The 17,210-nt window shown below is 40.3% G+C and overlaps 2 protein-coding genes across 2 annotated transcripts in view; one reads left to right on the top strand and one right to left on the bottom strand.

Moving 5' to 3' along the window:
* fars2 (phenylalanyl-tRNA synthetase 2, mitochondrial) overlaps positions 1-1,117 on the bottom strand; it is a 159,463-nt gene extending 158,346 nt beyond the window's left edge. Inside the window, exon 1 of the mRNA XM_053636064.1 lies at positions 1,091-1,117. The gene's annotated coding sequence lies outside the window, so the exon portion shown is untranslated. The remainder of the gene's footprint in view (positions 1-1,090) is intronic.
* A 228-nt stretch (positions 1,118-1,345) lies between these two features.
* LOC128614625 (LYR motif-containing protein 4A) overlaps positions 1,346-17,210 on the top strand; it is a 59,517-nt gene continuing 43,652 nt past the window's right edge. Inside the window, exons 1-2 of the mRNA XM_053636106.1 lie at positions 1,346-1,436; positions 15,691-15,811. Coding sequence (XP_053492081.1) covers positions 1,351-1,436; positions 15,691-15,811 — 207 coding nt within the window. The 5' untranslated portion in view covers positions 1,346-1,350. The remainder of the gene's footprint in view (positions 1,437-15,690; positions 15,812-17,210) is intronic.

Genomic DNA, 17,210 nt, shown 5'->3' with positions numbered 1-17,210 from the left:
GGATAAAAGCGCTATATAAGTGCAGACCGTAAAACTGTGTTGTTTCACAGAACGTTGAAATAAAGTCCTTAAAAACAAACAAGGCACATCATTAAACATGGTTGTATGGAGTTATTTTCCTGCTAGCTAACAACTGAGAGATTAGGATTTAAACTGTTGTTCCAGCCTTAGCGAATGTTTTCCCATGTCCCTCGGTTTCTTCGTGAAAGAGGCAATAATTTACCATCAGTAACTAAAATCAGTGTGTGATTACAGACAGACATTTCTTGCACTTTTACTTTTATACTTCAGTTAAAAAGAAAGAGAGAATTTACACTCAAGAATTTTATAAACAAGAATATGATGCTGTGCTTCAGATTTTACCAGCGCAATTGTTTACATGTGTAATTGCAATGTCACTTCAATTAAGAATTTGTCCCACATCTTCTCAGGATATCAATCAGAACACGTATACTAGAATACTAATAAACCAAAAAAATACCTACACCGCTGTTCTCTTTTAAACAGCTTGCATTAAAAAATAATGGCATGGTTTTGGTTTAACCGAACATAAACCGCTCTAAAAAATTTACAAATAAAAATAAAAACATATTTAACCTTGTGTGAAACACAGTAAACATATATGAAAGTATATAAAGGGAGAGGGAAAAAACAGTCTGTGTCTAATAATTAAAAGATGTCAGTAAGATAATGTAATGTTTTAAAACTTCAGCAACACTGCTGTTCCTGATACACTCATACCACACAATTTCAACAGCTTTATTAACTGAAAGTTGCTAAATAATACTTAATGGATCTGCACTCTATATACAAGTTCACTACATAGGGTACCTTATACACTTGCTGTAGTGCACTATGTATGTCTAACCATGATAGTAATCAATGGAGATCCATAGCACAAGAACATGTGCGGACCATATAGGAGTGCACAGGAAACATACACGCTTTTGCCCAACAATAAAGCAAAAGGTAATGCCACAGCACTGCGAAACCAGCTTCTTGTTAACGTCAAAGTTTTATTTAAAACAAATAAATAAATAAATACTTTAAACCCCTCTTTATGCAGTTGTCATGAATTTTAGACACTCACCTCTTACAGGGTCGAGCGGTGTGTTTTTGAGAGGTCCAGTCATTCGCCTGAACTTTATCAAGAGCGTTTTCTCGGTTAAGATTTTGCTAATCTAAGAATACATTTTACTTTTAAACTAATGTTATAAATAACAAATTTTCAAAATGGTATTACTTTTTTTTAAAACACAATAATGCATTAGAGTAGATAAAACTTCTAACATTTAGTTCGGGCACTCTGTTAGAAGGCTATCTGGGGTCCTGATTTGACAGTGAGAGAAAATGGCGGCGCCCAGCAGAACGCAGGTGTTATCGCTGTATCGGATGCTTTTGAGGGAAAGCAGCAAATTTCCTACGTACAACTACAGGTAATGGTGCAAGTTTCACTATAACGTTTCGGTTGTAATCGCAGATAGAGGAATAAATGCTGTTCCGTGCACAAACACAGAACGAGGTCACTTGGTAACGAAATGGATATGCGTGTCGATGCTGTTAGCGACATGGAGTAGTTAGTAGTCAAGGGAGCTGGGTGTTTAGGAGAGATTTCATCACTTATCCGAGGGATTTCACCAGTGTTACTGAACGCAGTGAAATACCTTGACATTTTGAATCGTATTGTTTGTAATGCACGCTTACAGTATGTTGTGATGTCACTGGTATGCTGTAAGGTCACGTGACAAGCCATCATTAAGCTGTACAAACAGTATGGGGTTGTTTGCTCTTGATAGCCATGTCATATTTGTGAAAACCATTTACATCTTATTACATATTTTCTCATTTGAACAAGTGTATAGGTGTGTCTATGACCCTCTGTGTTAATCAGATTTGCATGGTGTCCTAGTTGGTTTTTTTTTGTTTGTTTGTTTTTTTTTTTAAAGTAATCATGCACTAATTTATTACCTGCAACCAGTTTAAACGTTGGCTCGGTTTCGCCTTGGATCTAGTTCGTTTCCAATCCTAGTCCTTGACTTCATTTGTGGCATGAACGCGTGACGTCACCTGACAAACCAGACCGATTCTAATTTGTATAGTGCTTTTTAACTATACACATTTTCACAAAGTAGAAATTCGACTATAGGTTTAGATCCCTAATGAGCAATTTCCTAAACCCTAATCGTCCTCTTAGTGGCCACCGAGAGTGGGATTATAAATCGTAAAACAGTAAAGACAAGTAGCACTAAGTGTGTTAACAGGATGTTCAGCATGAGCCTGTATGATTCTAGCAGCAGTTCTACAGTATCCAGGTGAGATTATCCACTGAAGCAAGGGGCATAAACTTTTAAGGAAATGCAAATCCTTAGGTTGTCCATGTAGGACTTTGCACAACAGCAGAAAGACGTTTCCTTCATCTTTGCGAAGAAAAGCTTGCAGAGAGTCGGCTGAGGTAATACGAGGACGTCAGAAACGGATCACCGGAGTTCTTATGAAAATATTGTTTCAATAATCAAAAAAAAATGTAATTGATGTGGATTTCTAAGTAGTCTTCTTTTTGGAGACTGACGGTGGCTGGGAATGAAAAAATTTGAAAGGATGACTTTCAGTAGAGCCGAACTTAAAAGATGGACTCATGCTGCATCCTAATTCGCCTTTTTATACTATGCGCTACTGTTTTTGTGTAGAAAAACTACATACGTTTGAGTGTGCAGCAAAAGAATATGCAAGTATTGGGACATATAACGGAAGAGAACGTTGTTGCCTAGTTACGCACGCCGTCACCATAAACAGACTTCTTGTTGCATTTCAGCTTTGCTTCATTCATTATTCCTTATATCATTTATACTATATGATTTAATCCATCATTCACTTCATTTATTTTTCCATAGTTAATTTACACCTCTCTAAATTTACAATTACATTCGTCCACCATGTTTGCAGGTTGAATTCGGGGGAAGCAAACCATCACAAAACTCCTCCCTCCCTCCCTCGCACAAGGATTCGTGGGCAGTATTAGCTGAAAAAAGTGTCCATGGATCCACAGTTCGAAAATCGAAAAGTACACCATCGAGTACCTTTGGGATACTCATTTCAACATACTACGATTCGGGAGACAGTAATTCTAATCTCAGATACTATTTAGGACGGATATTAGACGAATTGGGGCGCAGCATCAGATCTGTATTGGGTACACGTGGGAATTGATCTATTCATGTTACAGCATGTTGGCTGTTGATAGACATTTTTGAAAAGCAACCAGACAGGAATTGAACGAACGTATCAGATGTCCTGCAAGCAAAGTCATTCAGAATCTAACGTAGAATGAATTCATGAATTCACTGTCTTGCTGGTTAGCGCTGTGTCTTTTTAATCTGGAGTGTTTAAAAATCCGTTCTCACGTTTTCCGATAAGTCGACACTCGGACGGTCTCTGGAACATGAAAGTGTCCAAATTGAAAGAACCAGCAATTACCTACTCCACACACACACAGCTTGAGCATGGTGAGAATTCAAACTAGCTGCTGTTTGTAGAGATTCTCCTGGAGAAGACGATTAATCAGAGCTGTAGCGGGACGAGAGATGAACATGCTGAGGCAGAGATGGCTCTGTATAACCTGTGGCTTATGAAATAGTCTGTCACGGCAGGTGGTTGGGTTTTATTACTGTGTGCAGTGCTGCTCTGTGTGTATAGAACCGAGTCTGCATCCAGTGTGTGTTCCTGCAGATGATAACTGCCGAGGCAGCGTGTTGTGGTTGGCAAATAGCCCATATCGATGTTCAGTAACAGGAACGTGGGACGTGTTGGTCATATTTCGACCTGTGGGAATGCGATTTTTAACATGTGAAGCAAAGCAAACATGCTGACCTGTGAGCAAAACAAAGCTATCATGTATGGTAAAGTGAGCCTAATGTTTTAATCCAGTTTACACATGCTTAGGCTGGTTTAGAATGCTCATTGATCTGATCGAGAAAAGGTCAAATTTTGTTTTTGTTTTTAAATGGGGATATTTTGGGGAGTTCTTGAGTGGTACTGGATTATAGATTATTACATGAGTGCAGTACATTGCCATGACAACAACTTCAGCAAGTAAACATATTGAATTAGTATGACTGACATTACCATAAGACAGAAAGAGTGTAGAGGGGTTTTTCATTGGCCCGTCACGACTTCTGTTGGACGATATATTGTCTCGCGATAAACTATATTATTGTCCATTTAAGACCATTTTGTACCACTGATATAATGATAATATAACAGCATAATAATGCAGGTACACCCTTTCAAAGAGCGATGAACTTTTACTTCCTATGAATATTCAGACGTTGGAGTTGGAATGTCAAAAAATAGTTTTTTTGTCTTTCTGATGAAAATATCCTTTGAATTTAGTCAACGTTTCGTCATGTCATTTTTATTAGCTTTATTCGATTTTACTCTGACTAAAATAGCACCTTAAAAAAAATGCTGTTAGTGCATTAACATCTTGCGTGTCCTTTTTTTTTCTTTTTTTTTTTTAACAGTACGTTTTCATTCAGGTCGGTGCTAGTGCTTTCAACACATCGTAAATTCAACGCGTATTCGATGTGTGAATTTTAATTTGACCGATCTAGAGCAGTCGAGAGGATAGAAGCAGCGTGATTGGCTGAAAAGTTGGTGACATTCGTTCTTATGGGGGATATCGGGGTCAGCAAAAATGATCGATGTCATGTCTATATATCGTACAATAAGTCGATAACGTAATTATGAAGACAGGCCTAGTTTTCCAAATTTGTTTTGATTGGAATGCATCGATAGCAAAACTGATATCGGGTAATTTACTAGCTAATATTTTTGTTTTTATTTTTTTTATTAAGTCTTTGATACCAACATCCGATACGACATTATACTATGTGAACGGCTTGTGTGTTATAATGATTTAATCGTCCATGCATGATCTTACACTGCCACGATGTCCATGCCATGCATTTTTCCTCGGAGCGCTGCAGTTTAACCTCCGACTGTGCTGTTAGGGCAATAGGTAGCTCAGTGGTAAAGGCATCGGCCTACCGATCGAAATGTCATGAGTGACGTCAAATCCCAGCCCCATCATGCTGCTCTCTTACAGTGCCCTCCATTAATATTGGCACGCTTGGTAAATTTGACTAAAAAAGGCTGTGTAAAATTGTCTTTATTGTTTAAACTTTTGATCTTTTTTAAAGAAAATTCACAAAAATACTCTGTTCTCATGGATATCAAACAATTGCAAACACAACACAGGTTTATCAAAAAAAAAATACCTTCGTTAAATATAGGTGTGCAACAATTAGTGGCACCCTTTTAGTCAATACTTTGTGCTACCTCCCTTTGGCAAGATAACAGCTCTGAGTTTTCTCCTATAATGCATGATGAGGTTGGAGAATACATGGCAAGGGATCTGAGACCGTTCCTCCATACAGAATCTCTCCAGATCCTTCCAGTTTTGAGGTCCTTGCTGGTGGATTCTCCTCGTCCATTCAGCCCACAGGTTTTCTATGGGTTTCAGGTCAGGGGACTGGGATGGCCATGGCAGGACCTTGATTTTGTGGTCAGTAAACCATTTTTGTGTTGATTTTGATGTATGATTTGGATAATTTAATATCTGTTGATATTTGATAGAGTCCATGATGCCATGTATATCTAACAAATTATCCAGGTCCTCTAGCAGAAAAACAGCCCCAAAACATTAAAGATCCACCACCATATTTAACCGTGGGCATGAGGTACTTTTCCATATGGCCACCTCTCTGTGTGCACCAAACACCTCTGGTGTTTATTTCCAAAAATCTTTATTTTGGTTTCATCTGACCATAGAACCCGATCCCATTTGAAGTTCCAGTAGTGTCTGGCAACCTGAAGACGCTCGAGTTTGCTTTTGGATGAGAGTAGAGGCTTATTTCTTGAAACCCTTCCAAACAACTTGTGGTGATGTAGGTGACTTCGGATTGTAGTTTTTTTAGACTTTCTGACCCCAAGACACAACTAACTTCTGCAATTCTCCAGCTGTGATCCTTGGAGATTTTTTGTCCACTTGAACCATCCTCTTCACAGTGTGCTGAGACAATATAGACACGCGTCCAATTCCAGGTTGATTCATAACATTTCCAGTTGACTGGAACTTCTTCATTATTGCCCTGATGGTGGAAATGGCCATTTTCAATGCTTGTGCTATTTTTTTTTTATAGCCACTTCAGATTTTGTGAAGCTCAACAACCTTTTTCCACACATCACAGCTATATTCCTTGGTCTTACCCATTGTTACAAATGACTAAGGGAATTTGGCCTGTGTATATAAATATGCATATTTATACCCCTGTGAAACAGGAAGTCGTTTGAACAATTTCCTGTTCCTAGTCGCCCAGGATTACAGGAATTTTTTTTTTTTATATCAGTGCGAACATACTTCAAATATATTTTTCTCACATGTATTCATAATCACAAAAATCCAGCATCAAAACGTAATTTTTCTGCTGAAAGCAGCACGTGGAAATGCTGACAGCCAATCAGTTTGCAACCTTTAAAAGTTCAATCTTATGACCAGAAAAGTGTACAAAATAATGCAGGTGCTCTGTAACCTGAGCCTGATTATGATGTCCCTGTGTTGTTTATAGACTAAAGGATTTGACATTGGATGATAAACTATTCCCAAAGCCAGTGGAAAAACTCATAAAGTCCTCTATGGTTGTTATTATTTCTACACCATGCATTATGAAACACCCCATCTGATTATGTAACCGTTCAGTTCTTAAAGTTTATTTGACAAAATAAGGCACTTTTTTTCCTGCACCTTGTCAGTGGGAGGGGAAAAGGAGGGTATCGACAGTATTTTATAAAACTAAGCTTTTTCTTATGAATCCTCAGATCTGTTTATTTTGAAGTGTCATGAAACGTATTTTCATTTTGCTGAAGTGTCTGCATGCACATTGGGCTTTTACTGTACTCCAGGAGATGAAACCCGCTGTGGGCCTGCTCTGCTCTCAATGCCGGCGCATTGTGTAGTAAAATCTGCTAAATTATTCAGAGCCATTATTCACTGTGTGGAAATAACGGGTTTCGAGGAGCCATTGGAGAGCGTGATATACCTTCAGATGATGGGCTGTTTACCTTCATGCTTAGAGCCTCAAGCATCAGGCAGCAGAGGATGTGAACAGAATATCTTAGATTTCTAAGGACAGCTGAGAGAGAGAGACTTAGTTATGATGCAGTGGTAGCGTAAAAAGGAGAGACGGAGTGAATGGGAGACAGAAGGAGATACGTAACGGATGGAAAGCGAGAGAGAGAGAGAGAGAGAGGTTTTTGAATTCTGTTTCAGGTTAAGGAGACGACTGATCTTCAGAGACGCGACTGAGACGTAAGCAGAGATGGATTGTCTCTGGGGAGAAGGATGGGCTTCACTGATGTTACATATACTGCTGAATCATGGAAGTAGGGCAGCTCTTACGTAAAACCCTCCTCCCTCTGTTAAATCTAACTGCGCCGTGTGGCTCTGTACTCGGGTTCTCTGTGCTGCCTAAATAAGTTATCAGGAAGGAAATTATCCCTACAGAACACACTCGCACGGTTTTGTACTTTTGAAATCGCAATACAAAAAAGGCCGGCTTTGTTTGAACATTACACCAAGAGTGTGTGTTTATAGGTAAGATTTGTGAAAAATGTGTCTATACCAGTAAAATGGGTGGAGTTGAATAAGATTTTAATCTTTTTTATTTTCTTTTAGATCTCCGCCCTATTTTCACCTATTTACACAAAGCTCCACCCCCAAAACATGCAAAATTCTCTGCATGAGGATGGAAAGAGGTGTTGGGGGCGTGTCTACAAAATGACTGACAAGACGCCAATATAGATACAAACTAGAGATGCACCGATGTATCGGCCGATAAAGGCAATCATTCACGCTATCGGTCGATAGTTTAAAAACATCCGATGATCAGGGCCGATTATATCCCGCCGATCAAAAGAGGGCGGGAAAACACATGGATTTCGTGCTATGTGTAAAGATGATGTCTCTTGTGTGGAATGACGACGAAACTGCAGTTTGTAATCTCTGTAATCTCTGCACTGATGAAATTTCACACCGTCGAGTCAAAAATTTTTTTGCTGCTCTGCTCGCACTGAATTAAAGGGCCAGTACACCGGTGAAAGATTTAAATGATAGATGAGTTGACAAAAAAGGTATATATATTGCACAGAAAGATAGATTTGTAGAGTAGTATATTTCATATCCAGTTAATGTTCATATATAAAAAGTTGATATTATATATTACCAGTTTGATGTTTATGATGAAGTAGAAAGGCTTGTGTTTGTGGAGAGTGAATGTGAGACTAACAGGAGGTTTTTTACAATTCAGTCGATGTTAATATGAATGAATAACATTCAATAAGTTAATAATCTTACTTTAATCTTCAGAATTTAGTTAAAGTGTTAATGTTAATTAAAAAAGAGTAATGTGTTTTGTGTTCATGAGACCAGTTGCTGTGAAACAACTTGTTGAAATAGAGAGAATAACGTTTTTATTTGTATTTCTTTCAGAATTGTGGAATTAATTATTATTCGTTTAAAAGAAGGTATAAAAGGCAGAACTATCGGTATCGGTTATCGGTATCGGCCGATATCACTCAGATGAGAAAGTTATTATCAGCGCATCTGTAATACAAACGTGTGTTAAGTATCGATAGAGCACGAGTGTGTATTAATCTCACATTAGGTGATTGAGAGTGGAGATTGGGGGAAAGGAACATCAGGTGGCCATATTGCACTGTGCTGTGCTGAACACTGTATATGGCGTGGGACAGAAGGACATTAGGAGCTGGAGTCCTCTGCTGTCTCCTCTGGGAGCTGAAGCAGCAGTGTGGTGATTCTCATTGCCCTTCTCAATTTATTCCTTTCATTTAGTCCGTCAGCCATTTCTATTTATCTGTCATGTGAGGCCTTAATGAGTTCACTGGTCCTAATTGAGCTGAAACTTCTATTTGTTCCCTGCTGTTTTCCTCCATGATCCCTCTGTGCAGTCGTGGTCAAGTCTGGAGGTATTTGTGCCAGGTTGCATTCTGGGATTGTGACCCCCTGTGTATCAGAGAACACGACTCCTCTCCTCTCTTCTCTTCTCCTCTCTTCGCTTCTCCTCTTCTCTTCTCTTGTTCTACAGTCTTCTCTCGTCATCTTTCCTCTCCTCTCCTACCCTCTCCTCGCATCGTCTCACTTTTCCTGTCCTCTTTTTCCTCTCATTTCTCTTCTCCTCTCCTCTTCTGTCTTTTCTTATTCTGCTGTCCCCTCCCTTCTCCTGTCCTCTCTTTTCTTCTCCGCTCCCCTATTCTTTTCTTCGACTCTCACCTCTTTTCTTCTACTCTCTTCTCATTTCCTTTCCTCTTCCCTCCTCTCCTATCGTCTTCTACCCTGTCCTCTCCTCCCTTCTCCTGTACTCTCTTTTTCTGTTATCTTCTCCTCTCCTCTCTTCTCTTCTTTTACCTTCTCCTCTAATCCCTTCTACCCTCTCCTCTCCTCCTTCTCCGCTCCTCCCTTCTCCTCCCCTCCTCTGTTCTCTTCTTCTACCCTCTCCTCCTTCTCCGCTCCTCCCTTCTCCTCTCCTCTCCTCCTCTCTTCTCTTCTTCAACCTTCTCCTCTCCTCCTTCTCCACTCCTCCCTTCTCCTCTCCTCCTCGCTTCTCTTCCTCTACCCTCTCCTCTAATCCCTTCTCTTCTTCTACCCTCTCCTCTCCTCCTTCTCCACTCATCCCTTCTCCTCTCCTCTTCTCTTCTTCTACCCTCTCCTCTAATCCCTTCTCTTCCTCTACCTTCTCCACTCCTCCCTTCTCCTGTCCTCACCTCCTCGCTTCTCTTCTTCTACCCTCTCCTCTAATCCCTTCTCTTCCTCTACCTTCTCCTCTCCTTCTTCTCCACTCCTCCCTTCTCCTGTCCTCACCTCCTCTCTTCTCTTTTTCTACCCTCTCCTCTAATCCCTTCTCTTCTTCTTCCCTCTCCTCTCCTCCTTCCCCTCTCCTCTCCTTCTCCACTTCTTCCTTCTCCTCTCCTCTTCTCCTATCTTCTCTTCTTCTACCCTCTCCTCTAATCCCTTCTCTTCTTCTACCCTGTCCTCTCCTCCTTCCCCTCTCCTCCTTCTCCACTTCTTCCTTCTCCTCTCCTCTCCTCCTCTCTTCTCTTCTTCTACCCTTTCCTATAATCCCTTCTCTTCTTCTTCCCTCTCCTCCTTCTCCACTTCTTCCTTCTCCTCTCCTCTCCTTCTCCACTTCTTCCTTCTCCTCTCCTCTCCTCCTCTCTTCTCTTTTTCTACCCTCTCCTCTAATCCCTTCTCTTCTTCTACCCTGTCCTCTCCTCCTTCCCCTCTCCTCTTTCTCCACTTCTTCCTTCTCCTCTCCTCTCCTCCTCTCTTCTCTTCTTCTAACCTCTCCTCTCCTCCTTCTCCACTCCTCCCTTCTCCTCTCCTCCTCTCTTCTCTTCTTCTACCCTCTACTCTAATCCCTTCTCTTCTTCTACCCTCTCCTCTAATCCATTCTCCTCTTCTACCCTCTCCTCAACTCTCTTCTCTCCTCTCCATTCCTCTCCTTTCATTTCTTCTTATTACTTCTTTTCCTTCTCTTCTCCTCTCTTTTTTTCTCTTCTTCTTTCCTCATCTTCTTTCTCTTCTCCTCTTTCCACCCTTCTCCTCTCTTCTTTTCTTCTCCTCACCTCTTACCTCCTCTCCTCATTTCACAGATTACACACAGTTATCTCACTCCTGGCTATAATATATATATATATATATATATATATATATATATATATATATATATATATATATATATATATATTTATTTTTATATATATATAAAATCACTGTAATCTCTCTCTTAAAAAAAGGAGGGGGATGCAAAAGCATGACAGGTTTCATTTATTTTTAAACTTTGTAATCATCTCAGAAGTCTTCCCTACTCTCTTTTCTCACCTGCTCTAATTCCTCCTCTCCAACTCCTTTTTTTTAATGACCTTGCCACCTACTACAGTCCCTTTGACCTGACTCAGCTTATTTAGCCTTTGAAATCCGTCAATGACTCGACTCGGTCTCATTAATAATACATTCCTCATGTGTTTCCTACTGAAGTTCTCATTAAATATTAAGGAGCTTTAATTGGTATCACTTTACACACTGATGAACCTCGTGTCCTGTTCGTCAGGCCACTGCCCTGCACGTGTAGGGAATATCTACACACGGGTCATTTTAGCCGTCAAGATTAAAAGAGAAAAAGGCTTAAAATATTTCCCATTATGTGTAATGAATCCAGAATATATGAACTTTTCTCTTTCTGAATTAAATTACGAAATTTTCCACGATATTCAAATTTATTGAGCTGCACCTGTGTGTGTGTGTGTGTGTGTGTGTGTATATATTGTGTGTGTAACTGTTCAGGGGTTACGCTGCTCTACATGTTGGAGATAAACAGATTCGCAGTTTGAGAGGCGCTTTTTCTATTTATTCCATGTATGTGATTCACGTCATGTTCATCGCCCCCCCTCAGCTGTTCAGTGTGTGTAGAAAATGTCAAATCTGTTTGTTAAAGACAGAGCTGAACATACTTCCTGTAATTTGGTTTGGTGACTAATAAGTCTGTAGGTCAGTTTTCAAAGAGCACACGATGCTGTTTATGTGCTGGTCACATGTCGCTTGTTCTGTAGCCAGGCTCTTTGGAAGACTGGATATCTCTGTTTGTTTGAGGAAGGGGCTACTCGTCACTGCAGTCGATGAATCAGGATGAATTCCTACGCTGATGATGAACAACTGTGACCTGGACTCAGAAGACACATTGTGTGAAATGCTAGTCGAATCACCAGGGTCATACAAGATTAGATTTTAAAGTAAGAAGATACAAAATAAAGACAATGAGTAATAAAGTGCTTTGACAGTCCCATATTTGCCAAGAGAAAGATGCACAGAACTACGCCTCGTCTTTTACAGGAAAAAAAAGCATGCAGGTAGGTGTGGGTCCATGTGCGAGAGCCAAAGTTAAAAATTAGGCTAGACTTTTATACCAAGTCGACTCTATAGAACACTAGGAGCTATGAGAACTTTTACAGACACACAAGGGTATGTAACAGCAACCCAGTCGAGAATTAAATACCCGAACGTGATTCGAGACGTTGACTTCATCAACTCTATATGCACCACACTTGCGTTTGATTCTTGAAGCATATTTGCATATTTTGTGATGTAGCTACAACCCCTGGCAAAAATGATGGTATCGCCACACTTCGAGGATGCCCAGCCGGCTTTTTTACTTCGTAGCAAATAAACATGACGCACAATATTTTTTTTGGTTTAATAGCTGAACATTCCAGCTTCGTGTAACATACCTCCAACAAGTTCAATTAAATTGTTTTAATCGATGGCGTGTTTTTATTTCCAGATGAAGAAAAGGAAAAAACTATGGAATCACTCGATATTGAGGAAAAATATTATGGAATAATCAGCAAAAAAAAGAGAAAAATTCTTTGTCGATCCTCCTCGGGCTTTTCTGACGGCGTGAATTGTTTGAGGCGTGGACTTCACTAATGAAAAACACTATTCTCCATCAAGCTGGTTCCAACTTTCTCGAATAGTGGTTGACAGATCAGCGTTGCAGGATGGAGCCTTGTCATGGACCGATTTATTTAGTTTTTTCATTTCCACCCTAAAATTTCAATCAGATTGAGATCCGGATTGTTTGCTGGCCACGTCATTGAGTCCTGAAGAAAAGCTTTAACACTCTTTGCTCTGTGGCAAGACACATTATCATCCTGAACAATGACCTCATCAACACCAAACCTATTTTCTATTGATGGAATGAGAAAAGTGTCCAAAATTTCTGTGCATTGACTGTTGAGGTCTCCCCTGGTCCTCTACCAGACATGCAACCCCATATCATAAATGAGTGGGGGAATTGGATTGTTTTCTTCAGACGGTCATCTTTATACGTTTCATTAGAACAGCACCAGACAAAAGTTCCAGTATCATCTCCTTGGCCAATGCAGATTCGTGATTCATCACTGAATATCACTTTCATCCACACTCCATGATTGCTTCTCTTTAGCCCACTGTAACCTTGTTTTCTGCAGTTTAGGTGTTAGTGCTGGTTTTCGTTTGGATTTTCAGACGATTTCTTACAGTTCTGTCACAAACATTGACTCATGTTCCCGCCCATTTGTTTTTCATTAGTGTTTTGTTGTGCCTTTTCTATTTTCAAGGCGTATCGCTTTGAGTTTTCTATCCTGACATTTGCCGTCTTCCTCGATCTACCCGTATGTTTTCCTTTTCTAACCTTCCCATTTTGTTTATACTCTCACCAAACTCTAGACACAGCTGACTGGGAACAACCGACATCTTTTGCCACACTCCATGTCAGATTTCCTTCTTGAAGGGGTTTTATAATCCTTTCCACTGTTTCAATGGACAACTCTTTTGTTGGGGCCATGTTTCCTTTCAAAAAGTCCAAGGTTAAGATCTGTAAGCACTCTTAACTGCAGACTAATTTGCACTCCGCCCTGTGGACACGGAGTTTGTATGTTCTCCCCGTGCTTCTGGGGTTTCCTCCAGGTACTCTTGTTTCCTCCCACAATCCAAAGACATGCGCTGTAGGCTGTTTGGCATGTCTGAATTGTCCATAGTGCTTGAATGGGTGTGTGAATGGGTGTGATTGTGACCTGAGATGGGTTGGCACTCCATCCAGGGTGTCCCCGCCTTGTGCCCCGAGTTCCCTGGGAGAGGCTCCAGTCTCTACCACAACCCTGTGTAGGATAAGCGCTACAGAAAATGAATGGATGGAATCCATGAAACTATTGTAGAATTATTTTAGTTTTATGAAGTGGCTTCGTAACTTTTGGATCTGTAAAATTTTAATCTTTTTTTTTTTTTTTCTTTTTCTTTCCCTAATTTTATAACATAAGTATGATGAGCTTAATTACGCAGTAAAAATGTAATGCTTTGCTGTTTACATAAAGAATAAACTTTTGAAAGCTTACAAGTATTACGGTGCTTAGTATTTGAGTTGTGCTGATTATTTGGGTAGCGTTGCTGCCTCACAGCTCCAGGTTGGATCCTGATCTCAGGCGATATACTATGTGAAATTTTACACGTTCGTCCTGTTTCCTCCAGGTTCTCCTTTTTCCTCCCACCTCCCAGAAATGTTCCAGTAGGTTGACTGACTGTTTTAATGCTCCTAGGTGTGTGCATGCGTTGTGATGCCCTTGGTTGGAACAGAGTAGACCACCTAGAGTGACTCCACTATGACTTGGACAAGAATAAAATGCGTTTTGTTTACTGATTTATCAACTTGGACATGCTTCAGATACATTGACAGTGAATTAGGTGAACAGTTATTGTAGTGGACAGTGACGCAGATCTGTTCTGCATTACAGCTGACACTGGGTGAACTTCAGACCTTACAAATGCACGTGATGACTGCTACAAAGCCCTCAGCTTATTTTCCTTTAGCTTTGAGCTGCTTGTCAGTCAGGCCATGAGCGAGTTCAGGATGACTCGCTTTTTATCCGACAAACTGCTGATTTTTTTTTTTTTCTTATCCGTCTCAAATCCCAGTTTTGCATCTGTCATCTGTAGAGTTTTTTTTTTTCTTCTTCTTCTTTTTTTTTTCCCCCGGCAGATGAGATTTGCAGTGTGTGTGTGTGTGTGTGTGGACATGTGCACTCTTGCTTTCTTTCCTGTTAACCTATTAGGCCTACCATCTGTCTCTCGTCTCTCTCTCCCTCTTTCACTCTCTCTCGCCCCTACCCCTCCTTTATTTCTCTTTCTCCTCATTCATTGGGATGTGAGAAGGCTGTATTTCTGGCTGTCGAATATCTCTTTGTTCACCATGGCTGGAAACAAGCCACTCCAACTTTGATCGTGACATTCGAGGCTTCTGTGTAATGCAAATTTATGGGCAGTAACTTGAAAATGATTGAGAGAGGACTATTTTTTTTTTCCCCCATCCACGTCACTATCTAAATGACAGTAGTGTGTCAGTGGTTAAGGCTTTGGGCTACTGCTCAGACATGTGAGAGGTCAGATCCTGGCTGACCCTGTGCTCTGGCTCCATCTTTTACATCAGGATCTGGAAAGAAAATACTGTACTGGACATGTGTTTAAGTATAATGCCAGTGAAGGTTGTATTTGTTGTGTATATACTCTGCGCTCACCATACAGAGCTCTGCCTCTAATGACCAGCAGCACGAGATGGGAAAGCATGTCCGAGTTAATTTCCCACAAGCCTCTTCCGCATTTTCGTCTTGTATTATAGTAACAGCCTCTGAAAAGGCACTACATTCCTCTCAGGTTAGCTGACAGGAGCAAAGCATAATGTTCCTGCAGGAATACCTCACTCTGAGAAGAAAGAGACTGTGTTCCAGCCACACTGTCATGACTGAGAAATGAGATTTTCGACTTTTTGCGTACAACCTTGTGAACACTTATTGGGAGGGTTGTTTTGTTTTGTTTTGTTTTTAGCCGAAATGGACCAACAAATGAAACTAAATTTGCACATTATGAATTCAAGCTAGTAGAGACAGCATTGTGGCAATGTGTTCATGCTAATTGGCCCCTGCCAGATTTCCTTCACTGTTAGTTACGTTAGCGTTTTTGGCTGAAGCTGTCGCTCCCATGGGCCTGTGCCGAGTGCTGATTTGCAGCTTGTGTGTCTTGTCTCTTTTCAGGACGTACACCCTGCGAAGGGTACGTGATGCGTTCCGAGAGAACCGGAATGTCGAGGACCCAAAAGTTCTGGACCAGCTGTTGAACAAAGCACGCGACAATCTGGCCATCATCCAGAGACAGGTACCATCTCCCTATTTAAAAAAAAAAAAGAATAAATGAATAAATACACGCAGGAGCAACACAGTACAAGCTGTCATAAAACGCGCTCTCTCTCTCTCTCTCTCTCTCTCTCTCTCTCTCGCTCGCTTGCTCGCTCGCTTGCTCGCTCTAAATCCTTCTAAATCCCTCTACCCTCTGAAGAGATACAGCAGCAGCAAGCACGGCTGCTGCTGTTGTTTTAGAAACATATTGATGAGGAACTGCTGGGTCCCACCTGTCCCCCTGGCAGGCTTCCTTTCAGTGTGGGGGCTACGTGCTCAGGGAGGAGGGCTTCCTGTCAGCCCTTTTGTCCTTTTTAACCTGCCCAATCAGGGCTTACGGTTTTATACCACCTTCATGACTTTCCCATCTCAATGTCCTCGGTGAAGCCGCTGTCGGAGTCTGGTCCCCTTTATCACCGATGCTTCAGTTTTATAGGCAGGATCCCCATAGGCCTTGAATATTTTTGGAAGTGCTTAATTTGCTCAAAAATTTTTCTCTTGAAAGGTCATGAAATTAGCCTCCGGGAAAAAGTTCTTGCTTTATATATTGAAAATTTGGGATGCTAAATTTCTGTCTGACCTTTCTGTCAAAAAACGAGTTACAAATATGTTATTTACGTACCAATTAATATGCGAGTAGTTTTATATATTGCTTAGAAGTATTTAAATGTAACGTTGAAAAGTTTGACTTGAAGGAGGGTCAAAAACGGTATGGCTCAGAAGTTGAAAAAGGACAGAAGAATAGAATAAGAATAAGGTATTGATATATCTAGGCCAATGTTGGGTAAGTCATTACTCATTACATCATCAACGTTGTACTTAAATGACTGATTAATTACTCTGTCTGGAAAATAATTACATTACTCATTATTGATAACTTCTTAAAATCCAGATCAACTTTAACCACATGGACATTAGAAATGAAACTCCTCTTTTAATTCTTTAAATTTGAGTCAAACAAGAAAAAGTTTAACTTATTAAGCATAGATTTATTACATGTAATACAAAAATGTACACGGATCACTCAACAGTGTTTCTCTATGTTGCCGTGTCAGGTGCTTCAGTAGGTTACTTGTGCTCCGGAGAGAGGCCGATAATGTATTTTCCCCAGGACATAACTTACATTTTACTGTGAAGTTTTTGTCTACATGTGTGGGGGAAAAAAATAGAAAATTAAATAATGGTAATATTTCTGTTTAGCAAAACAGCCACTCGTTTCTGCTGACATCCTTGAACTTCACCTGAACACCTTTCACAAACGCTACAGCGAACGAATTTAAAGAGTTAAATTAGAAAACAAATAAAACAAATTCTTATCTTTAGATACTAAATTTAGATTTTAAATTCAATATTGTTTTATACAGAATTGTTGAAAGTGA

This window comes from Ictalurus furcatus, chromosome 1, assembly GCF_023375685.1.
Source record: "Ictalurus furcatus strain D&B chromosome 1, Billie_1.0, whole genome shotgun sequence".
Lineage (NCBI taxonomy): Eukaryota > Metazoa > Chordata > Actinopteri > Siluriformes > Ictaluridae > Ictalurus > Ictalurus furcatus.
The sequence above is the reverse complement of the archived record's forward strand: the minus strand, read 5'-3'. Positions and strand labels throughout refer to the sequence as shown.